This window comes from Apiospora marii (genome assembly GCF_038362585.1).
Source record: "Apiospora marii strain CBS 49790 chromosome Unknown utg000011l_segment0_segment0, whole genome shotgun sequence".
In the NCBI taxonomy this organism is placed as follows: domain Eukaryota; kingdom Fungi; phylum Ascomycota; class Sordariomycetes; order Amphisphaeriales; family Apiosporaceae; genus Apiospora; species Apiospora marii.
Window position 1 is genome coordinate 3,711,901 of NW_027117382.1, and position 16,167 is coordinate 3,728,067.

A 16,167-nucleotide genomic window follows, 5' to 3' on the forward strand; every position below is an offset into this window, starting at 1 on the left:
CTTTCAAAAGTTATGTAGGAAACCAAATAATGTACGTGATAAAATATGGGTGAGCAGTTACGACGATGAGGGATGATGATGCTGTTGGGGAGGATGTTAATGAAGCTACAGGGGAAGAGAATTGTTTGGTTTGCAAAAAATGGTTGCCACAGGTTCAAAACGGAAGGAGCGGTCTGGCCTTGTAAAGAGAGACGATGAATGAGAATGAGTGTATCGCAACTTGAGGAAATCATTTGAGGGCCTCTTTCTGGATTTGATTTGATTGTTCACCTTGCAGACTGACTTGGCGTATTGGATTAATCAAGGTCAAGAGGAAGGAGGAAAACCAGAACCAAATGCTTTGCAGGGCATGGAGCGCCGAAGCGCGAGTATTATTTTTGATTATGTACAAAGTTCCAAATCATCATTGCCCGCTGATCGTGTATCCGTCATATATATGCAATCAAATCATCCACTTATTAACAGTCCTCACCCGTCCTAGAAAAAGTCAATCACGCTGAGCTTGCGTCCGTAAAGTCGTTATCGAGAGCCCCGCCAGCCAGGGAGGCTGCTCATGGAACAAAAGGCCGCTTACAAGGCAGTGGCGACGGTACCGTTGGTGTAAGTCAGGCCGAAGGTGATGGTGTACTTGTCGTTACCCCGGGCCTGGCCGTAGTTGGTGGCGTAGGTGGTAGCGTTCCAAGGCTGAGTGTACTATGAGAGGGGAAAGGACGGGAAAGGTTAGCGATCCAGTAGCGTTGAGCGGATTGAGGGAGGGGAACGAGGTTCTTACCATGGAGCAGACCTGGCTCTGGGCCACGCCGTTCTTGAGCAGCAGGTAGCTGTTGACGAACTGGCAGGCACGGGCGCCGCCGGCGGAGGGGTGGGCGTACTCGTAGGCAGCCTGCTCGGAGCAGGCCTGGACACAGTTGGAGCCCTTGTAGTCGGCCGAGATGGGGAAGGTCTGCGATCGGATGAAGGTATCCTTGCCGTTGTCCAGGGGAGCGTTGATGGCAGCGTCGACGGGGACGCTGGGTCCAGGCCAGCCGGGCTGGGCCTTGAAGTTGTTGCTGACGTAGCCGTTGGAGGCGGCGATCACGATGACGAAGTCTTGGTTGGAGTCGGTCTCGATGGCGCCGCTGCCGACGTTGGTAGCGTGCTCCTCGACAACGGGGACGGTCCAGAAGGTGCACTTGATGATGGTGGTGGAAGCGGGCCTGGGGCATCCATTACCAGATTGCTTATTGACAGTTAGTCCTGGTTTTGTTCAAGTAAAGTGGTGTTCATGTTACTTACGGATAGGCCGTTGCGCTCGTACAAGATGTTGAAGGCGTTGCAGCCGTCCATCTCGTTGCAAGCAGTAGCACAGGCGTCCGGGCTGTAGCTCTCGATGGTCTTCATGGTCTTGTAACCGACGCCCTCGATAGAGCCCTTGGCGTTCTGGAAGGTGTTGAAGTATCCATCGGGAGTAGGGGCATTGGCGGCGGTTTCGGCAAAGAGTGGGGAGTTCACGAAGCCGGCAGCGGAGTCCACCTCGGGTTGAGGGCCGGTGCCTTGGGCCTGGGCCGGGCAGGAGGGGGTGTCACGCTTGGCGTAGCGGAGGGTGGAGCGGGTGGCGAGCAGCTCGGCGTCACCACCGAAAGGGGGAGTGATGACCACGGGAGCCGGGACGGACGTGGCGAGGTCCTCGAGGTCAAGAAGCTGGGCCCGGGCAACAGCCGCGAGGGCAACACCGGCGAAAGCGTAGCTCTTCATTGTGATGGAAGGGAGTGGGGATGGATTGATAGGTCCGAGAGAAAAGGACTATCGAAAAGGCTTTGGGACTGCTGGTTGGTTGAGTGGGCTGGTGGGATTGCTTGCTGATCTGGAGAGAGAAGAAACTCTGGAAAGGGAATGATCGGCGTTATATACACGATCTGTCGTAGGGTTCCATAGCAAGTGGATTGCGGTTTTGGGGCCCGTGAGGACTCCGGGGAAGACACACCGAGCGATTTGGCCTGGAATGGTACGATGTGGTCCAGGCCTTCGCCACAGCACCCAGCTCAAGGCTCGATAGTCCCTTTGGCCGCAGAAACAAAGCGAAGCGCATCACGATGCGATGCGATGCATATGGCGACATGTTGACAGGACGCCTAGCGCAGCTGAACTGAAGACAGGTCTCGCCCCATGTCGCAAAGTCCAGCATCATGTCGGCGGCCAAAGAACACGAGATAGTGACCCCGCAACAAACATCTGGGCAGTCAAGAGCTGAGGGGCAATCAGAGTCCGGCGTGCTCAGCTCGGGCTAGAGGCGCTGTGGCCATTGGTTCGGGACCGGCATGTAGCACTGCTTTTGGGCTAGACAGGTAGATATGACGGCCCTCGAGCGTATTGTCCATCAGACTATTGAGCGGGTCGGCACTAACGTGGACTGACCCAAGCCACCATTTATGCTTACATACATTGGTATGTAGGAAGCCGTGAACCAAGCCGAGCTCGGGCGTCCTACGTTCTGCAAGAGGAGACTCGTTAGTGGGTGGCTTGGAAGCTGGCGTTAACACGCGCCGGAGCGCAATCCGACAGAGCAAACCGGATGCTGCCATGAGGGCAACGACGGCTTAAACCCCAAAGCCGGCGCTGACCCAGATCCTCGGGTGGTGCGTTTTAAGCTTTGTCTAACTGGCAAGCGAGCGGAGCTATTTAAACCCAATGCCTGAAAAAGCTGAGCACAGTTTTAGACGATAAGATAAGAGCATCAACTTCTGCGATGGATCGCAAGCTCATTGAGCGTACATAAGATGCATGCCCGCGTTTCGTCGCAAAACCAGTATTGATTGCGAGAGACGCAAATACCATGAGAACTATGCAGCATCTGATGTTTGCGGCTTGAATACAGGCTTCCGGCGTCGGCGTTCAAATTTTCTGCCCTTTTGGGATTGTTTGTGTTGGTCGAATTGGAATTGGTGAAGCCATTCATTTTGGGCCAGAGCGCGCGCCCTGACGCTAGGCACTAGGTACCTGGAATGAGCAGCTCAGTGCCTAGCGCCAGCAACGTAGCTCCTAACGCCAGTGCTAGCCCAGTAGCTCAGGTGCCTAAATCGGTTGTGGCTTAAGCCACCTGAACCTGTCAAGCTGAACTTGAGCTCTACCCTGCATTTGGATTGGCGTCAGGTCGACGTCGAGCAGAATGCGCATACAGGTACCCTCCGCCCCTTGCCTTCCTGGTATTAGCCACACGTCTAGAGCCTTCGGCTGGGTTTGGCTCGTGGCAATGGGCTCGAAAACAGAGACCAATATTTGAGCCCCAACGGTCGAGATCTCGCCAATCGAAGCGGTCACCCTAAAAGTTAGCGGCCTCAGGTAGGCCGGCAAAGAACCTGCCTGCTGTTCGGCATCCATTCTCGTCGCTCAAGCCCGCTCAATCCGGACTTTACACGTTTTGCGGCTGAAGTCTTCGCGTGATCATGTGCCCAATTGATTTGTCTGCGATCAACGGCATCTAGAAGCCGGAGCTGAAAAGGCTCGGTGTTGCCAAACCCCTCCTTCTTCAGCTCCCCACAGCCAAGACGAGGCTCGTAGGGGTCCGGCGCCCGAACTACTTCTAACTCGCATTGTTTCCTGGATTGAGCGAGAGCTGGCTGGGTGACGAGGTCGTGGAGAGGGCCTGGGTTCAGCCCGTCTTGATCGCTCTTGACCATTCTTGGATCGTCTCCGGCGAATCTCCTCCGCCATCCCTTTCCAATCTTTTTCGATCTAGGATCCATGTAGCAGCTCGGCCTCCAGACAACTTGACCGCCGAATCGAAACCCAATAACCTCTCAGCCTCTCCGGAGAAGATCATGGTCGAGACCACCTCAAGTATACCTCATGGCCCTCAGGCCTTCCCACCTCGTCTCCACGGGCGAACCCTGGTAATTCGATGATCCCATGAAGACATGTTGGCCAGAACAACATATTCATCAGTTGACTACATGCGTACGGCCCCATGCCCAGCCACCGAAAGCCTCGGCTGTTGATCAGGTGTCAAGGCGTCTCTACCAACAAAAGCAAACGCAGACTGTGCCGTGTTGATGCAAGTGTTTATGATCTGCAGACGGAGGCCCCGAGAAAGAAAAGTTAAGGTTTGCATTCGGGGTTTCATGGTTTTGCTTTTCCTTGACAGCATCCCAAAACGGATGTTTTGTTTGCTTTTTCTCGGTCTTGTCCGCCTTCAAGTCCCAATGACCCATGTTTCTGCAGCCCTAGGTAAGATGCGAACTCGAGACCAAGGGCACATACGTCAATGGCGTATCAAAAACCTGGCGGAATTACCTCCATCCTGAATGGAGGCCTCAATGATCTCGACAATACCGTTCTGTCTCTTCTACAACAAGACTACGAGGAAGCTTCAGACTGGGGTGCATGGAGTCGGGGATCTTCGGGGCCTGCTGAGGATGCAATTTGAAGACTTTGTTCAAAGCCTTTCCCATGCCTGGTTAGGCACATATCTCTCGGGCGAACCTCTGGGTCTTCTGATGAGTTGCCAGGCACCATTCTTGACGAAAACAATATAGTTGCAAATTACGTAGAGAAACAGGGATGAGATGCTGAGCAACCCCAAAAGGCTAAGCAATGCTGCATACACAATTGTGAAACGAGACCTCATTGGCAGTGCATGAAACCACCAAACGCGAGATGATGCTCATGAGAATCGAAGACAAAATCTGTGGCAGGGTCAAAATAACACCAGACAAGACAAAACAGAACCTGGATCATGACCCGGACAGGAATAGGTATACCATGATCTTCTTGAGGTTGTCAAACAACAGCCACCCATATTTGATTGCCTCGACGATGGCAGTAGAACAGTCGAGGAGCACCATGCTGGCGGCCTCCAAGTAAACGTCCGAGCCGCTTGTGAGACTGATGCTAATGTCGGCTGCCCTGGGCGTGGACGAGAGGGCGACGATCTCGAGCGGCAATAGCTTCAGGGACAAACTGCCGTTTACGATGCGCTTGGTCAATATGTCGCACTGACGGGCGATGGCTAGAGCCCTGAGCCCGAAGTCGTCAGCAACCTAGCACACGCCCACCGGAATCAGTCACATTTACTTCTCGGAACGTTCCGAAAACCTTCACCGTCCTCGGGGAGCGTTCCGACGGGAGCGTTCCGACGAATAATCCGTAGGCCAGCAACGAAGAGCGTACCATACAACCACGGATACCAGCACCGTGCAAGGTGTGTATGACCTCAGGGATCTCGGAGCAGGGCGGGTCGATCAAGGCGAGCAGACCTATCAGGGCCAGTCCACGTTGGACCTCCCGGGATAAATACTCCGCGTTCTCCGCGGAAGCCGCCCCGGGGGACAACATCGGGCCTATTCCGACGACCCCGCGAGCCAATAGTATGGCCCGCTTCCGAAACGCCCAAACCCCTTCTTCTCCTCCCCGGAGATACACAAGTCCAGCCCTCGGGGCTCCGCGAGCGTGCAGACCTTTGCCAGGAATTTGTTCCGGCTGCCAAACGCGAGCTCGAACCGGTTGAATCACATCCCGCGGAGCTCGGGGAGCGATCCGAGCTCCTCGGAAAACCCAAGCGCGGGTTGATCCCTCGCATTCCTGGAGATCTGCCTCCTCGCCTGCGGGGGTGAGAGGGTCTCGGCATCAAAGCTGGCGGTGTTATAAAGGCACGCGCCGCTTTCGAGTTGATGGATGGCGGAGAATTTGGTGTATCTGTCACGGGCCTCGGGGAGGAGTTCCGAGGTTAAGGTTTCCAAGCCACCTTTTCGGGCAGTCTTCCGAGAGAAAAGCAGCAACCAAATGCTCTAGCCCATTGATACTGGGGACGCGAGAGAGTCGGAGACGTGCGAACGAAAGAGGGCCTGTTGTTAGTGAGAATTGCCCTGCCAATATTCGCGTTAGAAGCGTCCACAACGTAGCGAACAATCGCCCGGGATATTGTTTTCAGCCTTTCGAAGCACCATGTCCCCGGGTGCAATATCCGTCGACAAGAGCTACACATCGCGTCCGCCGCGGACGACGTGACTGGACCCGGGCAGCATGGCGGTGGTGGAGTTGATGGCCCGGAACGAGGATCAGTCTCGCCGGGCGTTGAACCTGGCCTGGATCAGGAGCACCGCAAGGGGCACAATGCCCAAGGCCAAGTTGGGGACGGCGGCCGCCCCCCCCCCCGGGTGACTTCCATGACACGAAGACAACCAGCAGGATGGACCCGAAGCCTTTGAAGAAGTAGCCCAAGACCTTCCAGGGTCACGGGTTCGGGGCTGTGGCAACCTGTTGGGTTTATGTTTCTTGAGACAGTTCTCGGGCGTGTTGATTCTGGGGCGTTTCTAGATGTTGGTAATGGAGGTCTTGTGTCAATTGATGTTATTGAACTCCGTGTACATGGAAGTGATGTGCCAGTACGCTTCTCGGGACAACAACGACCAGTCTGACGTTGATGGGATACAGACTCAACGCCAACACATCCTTGGTCCTGGTCCAGTTATCCTGCTGGTGTCTTTCGGCATCGTCGATGTCCTGGGATCTAATGCTCATCAGCCATCCGTGTCTTGAGAGTCCCGTTTGTGACAAATGAACAATGTTTGAGAGGTGAGTAAGAACATGATATTGGAAGTTACACGCTTCTGGTCTGGGTTCTGGCCGAATCACGTTGCCATTTTCTTCAGGGCCGGTTTGCCATGTCACTGAGCTGTCTGTGGCCATACGTAAGGGGTGTCATGGCAAGCAAAAGGACCCGGAGGACATCAAGCGGTATCACACATCCGAAAGATCAGGAATCATCTACACTGCGCAAGACCATTTATCGTCGGGCAATGACCATTGACATGCTGCGTCATTCCCATATCGTAGGGGAAGGATCTGGCTGCCGCAGTGGCATCACATTACCCAAAGTGACAGCCACCGTGGACTTTGTCTGAGGGATTTACAGCACATGCCCAGAATTTCAGGTCACGGCTGGGCGAGCCTCCAAGGAGGCGCATCGGCCAACTCCATACGATACAAGATGGTATTCTTAAGTGTAGACTTTGGTGCCCATACAAAGTCTGTGAGAGGTGAAGTCGGATTAAGCAAATTAGCACGCCAGGGCCTGGCTCCATATCTTCTCGGAAACGACCCACTGGGTACTGGCGGCTGGGGGGAATGTACTTACAGAATGTGACCGGCGAATCAAGTCTTATTTAGGTAAACCTGGACCGTCTATTCTGGCTGTGGCGATGGGTAAAAATCCCTCACGCATTCCTCCAAGCCGCCCCTGGACTTTTACACCCTCCAGGACCCACAGACATATAAGCGGATAGGCACACCAAATACCAACGGCACGGTACTTCAGTCACTCCAGGCCTACCCGTTTCCGTCCCCATCGCTTCCTGAGGATTACTTGATGGCACGGTCGCAGCTAACACCACCAAGATCCCAAGCTTGATTGAAGATGCGGACGCGCGAATTCAAACACTGAGAGAAGGAAAAACCTATAGCACGTCAATTGACACTTGCCAGATAGGAGCCATGCGCGAAGACTAGTAATAGCATGACAAATGCTTAACGACTGCAGTCGGCCAATCACGTCAGTCAACAGTAGCCGAGACTGCCTAATGGAGAGCCACCCGGACCCGCTGAAGCTCGGAGCATTTTGATGTTCTTTTTGATGTTCTTTTTTGGTGTCAAATGCCGAATCGATGCCAGCCAAAGCCAGCAGCACTTTGGTGTGGCATGGGTATGTCGTATAAGGTATATGCCTCATTCTGGGCTCTTGTCGTCTGCGTGTCACGTTTCCCGGTTGCCACCGAGGAGCCCCTGGCATGGGTAAGTAGTCAGTTCTCGTCGAAATTCGGTTGCCTGGACGCTACTCCCAATTCGGCATGGCGGAAACCGCCGCAACTCCAGTCGATGCGTGTGACAACGGACATTGAACCTTCGACTGTGCCACCTTCGGTATACCGCTCCTTTTATTTTGAGGCATTTCGATGAGCCGGCCCCCTCTCAAAATAGAGGGGAAAGAAAAAATACGAAGGTGCAAGTAATTCATAAAAGCCAGGAAGATAGACATCTTGTCGGGGCCATCATATTAGCCAGTTGCTCCTTCCCCCTTGAGTTTACTGGTGCACGACTTTCTGTTTTCCCTATTGGCTAAGGCTACCCGAGTTGAGGTGGACATTTCGTACTACATCCTTATTCAAAGTTATCTACTAGGTGGTCATCATGTCGGCCTCAACCGCCGGCGAAAATGACGACAGTCCACTTGAACACAAGACCATTCGCATCGCCGTGGCGGTTTCGGTGTCCTTTCTCGTCCTAGTCCTCTTTGGTATGTGCCACTTTGGCCCTAGGAAAGCGCGGTTACGGCGCCAAAGGGCAAGGAGGGCAGTCCAGACCCGCATCACGGTTCACTCGGAGCAAGGTCTGGGGCAAAACGCCGTGGACAAGATACCCATGATCAAGTACCACGACCATTCGTCACCATCGCCACATCATCACCAAATTTCACACGTTATTTGGCCCGGCCATGCAAGATCTCAACAAGCGGATGATGACAGGGCGACGCGGCCTCGGACCTTGGGAACGCGGCTTTGGTGCATGATCCGCCGGGGTCGACGTGAAGGAGATGAGGAGGAACCGCATATGTCGCCGTCAACGTGTTCCATCTGCACCGAGGACTTCTGCGAGGGCGACAAGCTTCGCAAACTGCCGTGTGGGCATCTCTTCCACCCCGCGTGCATCGACCACTGGCTCTGCGAGTTATCACACACCTGTCCCTTATGGTATGTTGCTATGCAATTGAAAAGTCCCCAACGAACAAATGATCCACCAAGACTGACCTTCACATCTGTCGTACCCGAGAAGTCGGATCGACCTAGAAGCCCAGGCCAAGCTGAAAGCCATGTCCAAACCGCCAGCTGCAAGGGCCCACACGGTAACCCGGCCGCATGCATAGCGGACAGCTCTTTCGTCAAAAGAAGTAGATCCACATTCAATCAAACATGGCTCCATATATGCGACTCAAGGCGGACGTCCAATCATGAACCGTCTTTCATTTTGTAAATCTAGGTATACAGTAGAAGAAGTGAAGTAAACGAAACCACCAAAGAAAACCCCAGACCCTGAAGCCCCAGTTTCCATCTACCCCGGTAGATTCCCTAAAAAGACCCTAACACCGCCCATAGAACCCATCCCCGAAAAACCCCAAGAATAATATTACATGAGTTCAAAGCCAAGGCCGCTTACTGGTCCTTGGCCGGGTCGAACCCAGGCACCGAGTCCCCAGCCGCCGAGCGCAGGGTGTTGGTGAACTTGTCATCCTTGTCCCAGAACTTGGGCCCCACGCCGCCGTTGAAGGCATTGTAAAGCACATCCCGAAGCGAGCCCTTGCCCTGGACCGAGGGCCAGTTGTCCCAGCCGATGAGGTTGCCGAGGACCCACTTCTTGGTGTAGTTCTCCTGCCTCTTGTCGTCGTCGCCGTTGGCGAAGCGCCAGCAGTGCGTGTTGGGCCCGTCCTTGTGGTAGACCATCTTGGCGTGCGTGCCGTCGCGCAGGAAGCCGTCGTTCTTGGCGTGCTCATACTTGCCGTGGCACGAGGGCGCGACGCGCTTGATGTCGTCCCCCTTGGCGAACACGACGATGTTCTCCCAGTCGTGGTTGTGGCCGTGCCCGAAGGAGCCCCAGACGGGCTGGTCCTTCTCGAAGTAGTACTCGTACATGATGGCGCACCACCCGTTGTTGCAGCGCGACCGGCTGTACAGGTTGTTGAACTCGAGCCGGTTGTCGTCGCGGCAGTCGCTGGCCATACCCTTGCCCACGGGGTTGGGCAGGCCCGGGTTGGTGTTGCCCTCGGGGCCGATGGCGGCGGTAAAGTAGCAGCCGTCTGTGTCGAAGTCGGTCAGGGGGTGAAACTTTTGCTCGAGGGCTGAGGCACTGTCGCCAAGACGTCCGACGATCTTGGCTTCGCCGGCGGCGAGGAGGCTGCCCACAAGTAAGGCGGTCTGGATGGCGTGCATTTTGACAGAATGAGAGGAATGGGAGTCGTATGAAACAACAGTAGGAAGACAAAGGAGCTAGTGTAAGAAGATGTAATTGGGGTTTGTTGGTTTGTTGGTTTGTTGAGATGATGCTGATGCCGGGAGATGAAAATACTGACGACGGCGTAGAGGCAGTCTTTATAGGTCTTCTCGAGTCAACTTCAGGATAGGAATATTCACAATGCAGTCCCAGATGATCATAGCGTCCTTGCTACACGATGCTTACTATCTAGCCAACGAACGTCGATAAGAGTTGATGTCATCCCATTTCCTCGGCGCCTACAAAGCCATAGCAGCTCATCCTACACAACATGAACCCCGCGATCGATTCTGGATGCCGACCAATCAGATTAGCGGAAAGGATCTAAGTCTAGTCGACATTGTAAAGGCTGAAACAGATCGGAACTTGGCAGCTGCGGAAAGATTACTGGGTGCTATCTCCAAACTAATCCTACGTAGGTCGAGACCTGAGAAGGAACGAATAGTTCTAGCCAAGACTCTAGGAGATTGAAAAGTATACAGCTTGTATGAGCTACAGTGTCGAGGCTTACTATCTTGTCCAACTATCATATATCGTCCAAGATGGTTTGCGCTCCCAGAACACGTCTTGAATCCAGATCAAGTGGAGAGTTACCTATGTCTATTCTAGGGGCGACATATCTGGTCAAATACTCATTCCCAGCAAGCCACAAGTTACAAGTAGATCCAAACTGCGATATACGCTGACCGAAGTCATCGCATTCTTTCAATGGAACCGTAGTAAGACAGCCCCTTTTGAAAATGCTGCAAGCTGATTGGTCGACAAAAGGCTAGTGTGCCGTTATAGGCATGGGCCATGGCGGGGTGGGGGCTGAGTAAGGCAAGCCCACCTCAGCCGCTATAATTATGCACGATATGGACAGTAAACCGAGTAAGCACCACGATTGGCCAAGACTGCACATAAATGATATTTCAACCTAGCTGAAACGGCCAGGCAAGCTTGATCAAGCCATGTGCTATTTTGGGTTTCCCCGATACACTTCAGACGAAAAGAAGCTTTGGTTCCTGGCATTTACTTAGGTTGAAACATTCGGCCCGTGACGGTTTTCTGTCCCCAACACCACCATTAAGATCACAAAACGTCTCACAACGTCGATCATGGATTGTTAACAAGCCGGAATACGAAACCATGCGTTGTTCGACTTGAGCTCACCTAAGGCCAGGTTTATGACCCAAGCCGTGTTGGAAAGGATGTCTCTTGGATGCGGTTATGGTCAGAGGTGCTTAAGATTTAAGATCAGGCCGAGCTAACGAGTCCAAGCTCCTCAGCTACTGTTAGCGCCCGTCTGATGTTGGGAAATGGCTTGGCTTCAATCTCTATTTCAACTTCCAGGCACGCAACGCGATTGGCAACAGTGACCTCTACATACCGTAGGGTAAATACGGAGAGGGCAACCGCAATCACAAGATCCTGATCGTGACAGCCCCGGCGAAAGAAGAAAACGAAGTCGACGAAGCACAGCAGGAATCGAGTGGCCCGGATGTCAATTGTGGTCGCTTTGGCATTGCACAGTTTGATGTCACCTCGGTCGAGGCTCGTGCGAATCCCTATTGGTATAGAGCTACCTGGCCACAGCTGTGGGAGCAGCTGATGAAGTTCCGAGAGTCCATTGAATGGTTCCATGACTGCTATCTAGCGCATGGATTGATAGATGAAGTGTAGAGAGTAGCTGGTGCTGCCTCTACAGTAGCGGAAGGGCTCCCCAAGAGCGAGCCTCCCAAAATCTAGATAGCATAATCACATTTCATGACGCAGCTGTCCAGACGCGGATAATAAGTGGTCTAACATTGAGGACCAGCACCAATCACAAGGGGGTTCGAAAGATCCAAGACTTGATGTTTTTTCTTTCTTCTTTCTTTTTTTTTTCGATTCATACCAAGGTTTCCTGGCAGAAACAAAAGACTCACAAAGAGCAGAAGACTTGATGTTTCTTATCTCTAAGGAAAAAGTTCGACCCAGGTAATTTGCAGACTGGAAGCGCTGAGCCAAGCATGCCGGGGGTTGGAGATTCAAATCAGAGTTGTACTTGTTGCAACCCACCGCCGAGGGAGACAGTCAGGGCACCGAAGAGCGTGGGGTCACACACAATTACATTACCGCAAGGGCCACTCCGCCGCGACCCAGCCGCCCTGCTCGACCCGTGCGTCAACTACGGCGACGCCCAGTGCCGGGCCGCCAAGCCCGTCTTCGAACTCATCAACCTTTTGTAAAAGTTCAAGCTGCAATGACATGATGGCAAGAAGAGATTTGCGTACATGTAATGACGTGTTCGAGTGACTGTGATGCAGAAGTAGGTTGTTGGCGGTACCCTGCAGAACATGAACCAACACAACCCCGCACCCGCCAGTCAGGCGAGTTGTGATAGGATGATTGAAAGCTCCCGGCATTTTGGGACCTTGCTGTCCCACCGCTACCGCTACCCTACCCCTGCAACCAATCATAACCTGCATACCTTGGCCAAACGGCAGCAAAGACCCCCTTGGCAACTCGGAAAGTCGAAATTTCAGAAGGGATGGCTGTAGGCATCCATCCAATTTCGTTCCGGGTTGGATTGCAGAATAGTGTCCATGATCTCTCTCTTCCACCCACCTGACCAGGATTTCAGTGCCTCGAGACTCTGGTGGTCATCCTGTATTGATCCATCTTTAGCCACCAAACCTTGGACGATTTGATCTTCGCCAGGCGCGCCAATTGGATCTGCTTGTGTGTATTGATAGTGCCGTGATGGGCGCATTGTTCACGCAATACACGCGAGCCAGCGGGGGACTCACCGATACCCCTGTTAATACTGTTTGGCTCGCTCCCCAGACCACTCCATTTACGCCTCGTGTCGATGCCGAAACGGAATGTGAAGCCTCTGTCCGTTGTCTGGCCAGGACGGATTTCAAGACACTCACGCCCGTGTCGTGTCTGCCGTCGTATGTGTATTTGGGGGACAGTGGTTTGGTCACGACGGATCGAAAGCCGGACTGCTTCCCAGATAGATATTATAGCCTAGGTAAGAGCAATCCTCACTCCAAAAACTGACTCAAGCGGATGACTAAATGTTTGTGATCGTGTTAGACTTTGACCCCGCTGCGGCATACCCAGGCACGGCGTGCAGAGCGGGGTGGCAGACCGCTTGTTCCACCACCTTCCATATCGGCTCGCAAGAACACTCGCAGATATGGTGCTGCCCCAACGGCGCATATCAGTGCGATACAACGGTCATTAACAACTTCCAAACGCCGTCTGCTACAATGCGAGCGTGCGTCAGCATGGTCTCGACTTTGACATTCGTCGCGACAGTCTTCAAAGACACCCAAGCAAACCAGTTGACTACTCGTTTCTCCACCGTACCTCCAGACCAGGCATGGCCGTATCGTATCCAGGCCTTTCCACTGCAGATGCCGGCCAGCACCGCGGGTACGGACGTTGGCGATTTTGGCGTCGGGGGCCCGAGTTCAGTTCCGTCACACCCAGACCCAAGCGGTACTGTAGCCAAGGCTACAGAAGATGGTACAAATGTGGCCCCTGTTCTGTCAAGGGGCCAAGTGGCGGGGATATCCGTCGGGACCATTGTGTTCCTGGGGCTCATTATTGCGCTAGTCGTGATGCAGATCCGGCGCAGGCGGCGGCGACATGACCACCCCGAACTACCCGCTGCCGATGCGCCCCGGGCGGAATTGGAAGGAAGCAGGATGTACCCCGAGATGGATGGTGAAAGAATGCCCGTGGAGGCTCCGTATACGGAAGGTCACTACTTCAGCCCAACTTTTGAAAAACGAGGCGACAGTGCAAACTAAGTTACGAAGCCTAGGTATCATAAATTACTAGACTTAAATAACGGTCGTCACGTTTCTATCAGTGGGAAGTTTTCACGGAGACCTCATGCATTAGATCATTTGCCACAGACCAGACATGGCAATTGGTCGATCAGTCGATCAATACAAATGCAGCAATGTTCAATCTTTGTGGGCATGGGGGGATTAATCAATGAGAATTCGCGATACTAAATACAACCAACACCAATAATTCCACTAGTTTCTGTCCCAGATATCAACGGATCGAGAGTTCCTTATGCGCCTGCCACCGATACCTTCGTGTCTATCATGATGATGTACTGACAGACTGGTTGGGGACTACTCGTGCGCGGCTCAGTATTTGGTGCATTAGTGCATCATCTTCCGGTGCACATTGATGCTGTGACACCAGATGTTTGCGGATATCATCTCGGCTGTCGAACAGCTCCTCATGTTTTTTGTTGAGCGGGCAACGATATGCAACCTTCATGATGAAGTGTTCCCATCTTTCGGTCTGCACTCGCTCCCTTCGCTTCTTCACCAATGCCTCGGCAATGCGCCTAACGGTTTGCTCTACGTCCGGTCTCCTGAGATAGGCCTCAGTGAGATCGGTGATCTGTCCCAATGTCTTCTGTCCGCCTTTTCGCGGGGTCCAGTCGTCCAGGGGTATTGCCTTGAGTGCGCCGTCGACGTTGAGCCGGTACCACCATTTCTCGAAATTCTCCTCAGACGATCTGCCTGCCCCTTGAAACAGGGTGCAGTCACGCTCCCATGTTTTTACAGCCGTCTCTGTGTCTGATATCTTCTTCGCGACACCCGAGGCTAGCTCCCAGTACTTGGTGATGATCTGCCTTCGTCTGAGCTTGCCAGTCTTTCGAGCCCTGAGCACTTTCCGAATGGTCTCGGGAAATGCCCGGTTTTCCTGGTCTGGGGGGTTAACTCCTGTTCCAATGCTCACGCTCAAAGCGGGGACGCGTTTATTCTCCTTGTAGTAGACCTCATCGATGGTCTGGGGCGATGGATTGTTGACGCCCACAGCTCCGTCAACATGTGTATCACCATCAATCAAAATTGGCTCAAAATATCGGGGAGCTGCTGAGGTCGCCCGGGCCACTTGCCAGATCGGTGCGCGAGCCGCAAGTCCAAGGTTAAGACGTAGCGCTTTGTCTTGTCCTCCTGTTCGGGATTCATGATTATAACTTCGCCAAAGATAGGGCGTAGGTTCGCGTTCAGTTTGTAGGCAGGAGAATACAATACTGTGAAGGGATATGGTCAATGGTCCAGAAACTCCAAGGGAAGAATGGATAATGACATACGTTCTTGTCTGGCCTTCAGGAGATTCAAACGGCTCATTAGAAACCTTCTTGGAGTCTTCATTGCCAAGTTGTTGGGAGATCAATTTCGCAATCACTGTCTCCATGGGTGAGCTAGGATACTTCGACCTAGGAAACCACAGTGCACTGTTGATATGCCAAGAACGAGGTTTTCCGAAGATCGTATCCCCGAAAGTTTTGTAGGCAGAAATGGCCTGTCCCACCGTCATTCGAAGCCTTCCAAGCATTATGGCAGACAGGCTGATAATAAGTTAGCAGTTATGTATTGGATTGAACTTTTTTCAGCCTTACCCTCCTGTCGAGGTTCCAGCGATGTAGTCAAAGTAATGACAAGGCCAGAAGTTTCCTTCATCAGCTTGCATGCTTCCGGAATTGAGGCTGTGCTCGCCCCAGGGGTAGTCTGCACTGGTGTGATGCGCCCCTTCTGGATGTCTGGTTTCAATGTCCCTGATTTGCTCCATTATCTTCCCGATAATGATCAAGCTTGAGTAGCCACGAATCCCACCTCCGTCTAATGGTTACCGCACCTTTGGTTAGGTCTCACACATGGCTTGTACAGGAGTAGTTCACTTACCGAGGCTAAGAACTGTCTTCCTACACCAACAGCACGAGTCATTGTTGGGGTGGTCACATGTGGAACCTGTTCCGGGCGGGTTCGGTGGACTGGTGGAGGTGCCTTGAGGCGTTCCTGGGGCCTCCATCTGGATATTCGGATTGTAGACTAATCTTTCTATAATCGAGAAAAGAAGAACGTGCTGTAAGACTCCACTGGCGGGAAATCCAGGTCAATGGGAGATGCCTTTTTAAGTTCGAGTTTTAGCAGAAATGAATCTCTGTGTCTGATCCCTTTGAGGCTTGTCATCTCCACAGGGCTTGAGGCTGGGTTCGCGCCTCTACTAAAGTCAGCAAAAGGCCACACCGATGTGATCTGCAGGTGTCGAATTTAGGGTCCTATCAGGTTTGGGAATTGCAAACATAGAATCTGTCGTAAGCAATCAGGCTGTGGCCACAGCCGGGACGATTAGAAGAACATTCCG

At 53.1% G+C, this 16,167-nt stretch overlaps 6 protein-coding genes across 6 annotated transcripts; 2 read left to right on the forward strand and 4 right to left on the reverse strand.

Moving 5' to 3' along the window:
- Positions 1 to 570: 570 nt before the first annotated feature.
- PG985_014297 (uncharacterized protein) lies at positions 571 to 1,734 on the reverse strand (the record flags this gene model as incomplete). The annotated part of the gene is made up of 3 exons (XM_066834063.1): positions 571 to 693; positions 773 to 1,219; positions 1,276 to 1,734. The coding sequence occupies 3 exons, from the start codon at positions 1,732 to 1,734 to the stop codon at positions 571 to 573; spliced, it is 1,029 nt and encodes a 342-aa protein (XP_066678803.1).
- Positions 1,735 to 4,709: 2,975 nt separating this feature from the next.
- PG985_014298 (uncharacterized protein) lies at positions 4,710 to 5,310 on the reverse strand (the record flags this gene model as incomplete). Its single annotated transcript, XM_066834064.1, has 2 exons — positions 4,710 to 5,015; positions 5,146 to 5,310. The coding sequence occupies 2 exons, from the start codon at positions 5,308 to 5,310 to the stop codon at positions 4,710 to 4,712; spliced, it is 471 nt and encodes a 156-aa protein (XP_066678804.1).
- Positions 5,311 to 8,160: 2,850 nt separating this feature from the next.
- Positions 8,161 to 8,776, forward strand: PG985_014299 (uncharacterized protein; the record flags this gene model as incomplete). The annotated part of the gene is made up of 2 exons (XM_066834065.1): positions 8,161 to 8,650; positions 8,745 to 8,776. The coding sequence occupies 2 exons, from the start codon at positions 8,161 to 8,163 to the stop codon at positions 8,774 to 8,776; spliced, it is 522 nt and encodes a 173-aa protein (XP_066678805.1).
- Positions 8,777 to 9,179: 403 nt separating this feature from the next.
- On the reverse strand, positions 9,180 to 9,953 carry PG985_014300 (uncharacterized protein; the record flags this gene model as incomplete). The annotated part of the gene is made up of 1 exon (XM_066834066.1): positions 9,180 to 9,953. One exon carries the CDS (start codon positions 9,951 to 9,953, stop codon positions 9,180 to 9,182), a length of 774 nt encoding a protein of 257 aa, XP_066678806.1.
- Positions 9,954 to 13,271: 3,318 nt separating this feature from the next.
- On the forward strand, positions 13,272 to 13,799 carry PG985_014301 (uncharacterized protein; the record flags this gene model as incomplete). Its single annotated transcript, XM_066834067.1, has 1 exon — positions 13,272 to 13,799. One exon carries the CDS (start codon positions 13,272 to 13,274, stop codon positions 13,797 to 13,799), a length of 528 nt encoding a protein of 175 aa, XP_066678807.1.
- A 304-nt stretch (positions 13,800 to 14,103) lies between these two features.
- PG985_014302 (FabD/lysophospholipase-like protein) lies at positions 14,104 to 15,591 on the reverse strand (the record flags this gene model as incomplete). The annotated part of the gene is made up of 3 exons (XM_066834068.1): positions 14,104 to 15,052; positions 15,113 to 15,370; positions 15,422 to 15,591. 3 exons carry the CDS (start codon positions 15,589 to 15,591, stop codon positions 14,104 to 14,106), a joined length of 1,377 nt encoding a protein of 458 aa, XP_066678808.1.
- Between the last annotated feature and the right edge of the window lie 576 nt (positions 15,592 to 16,167).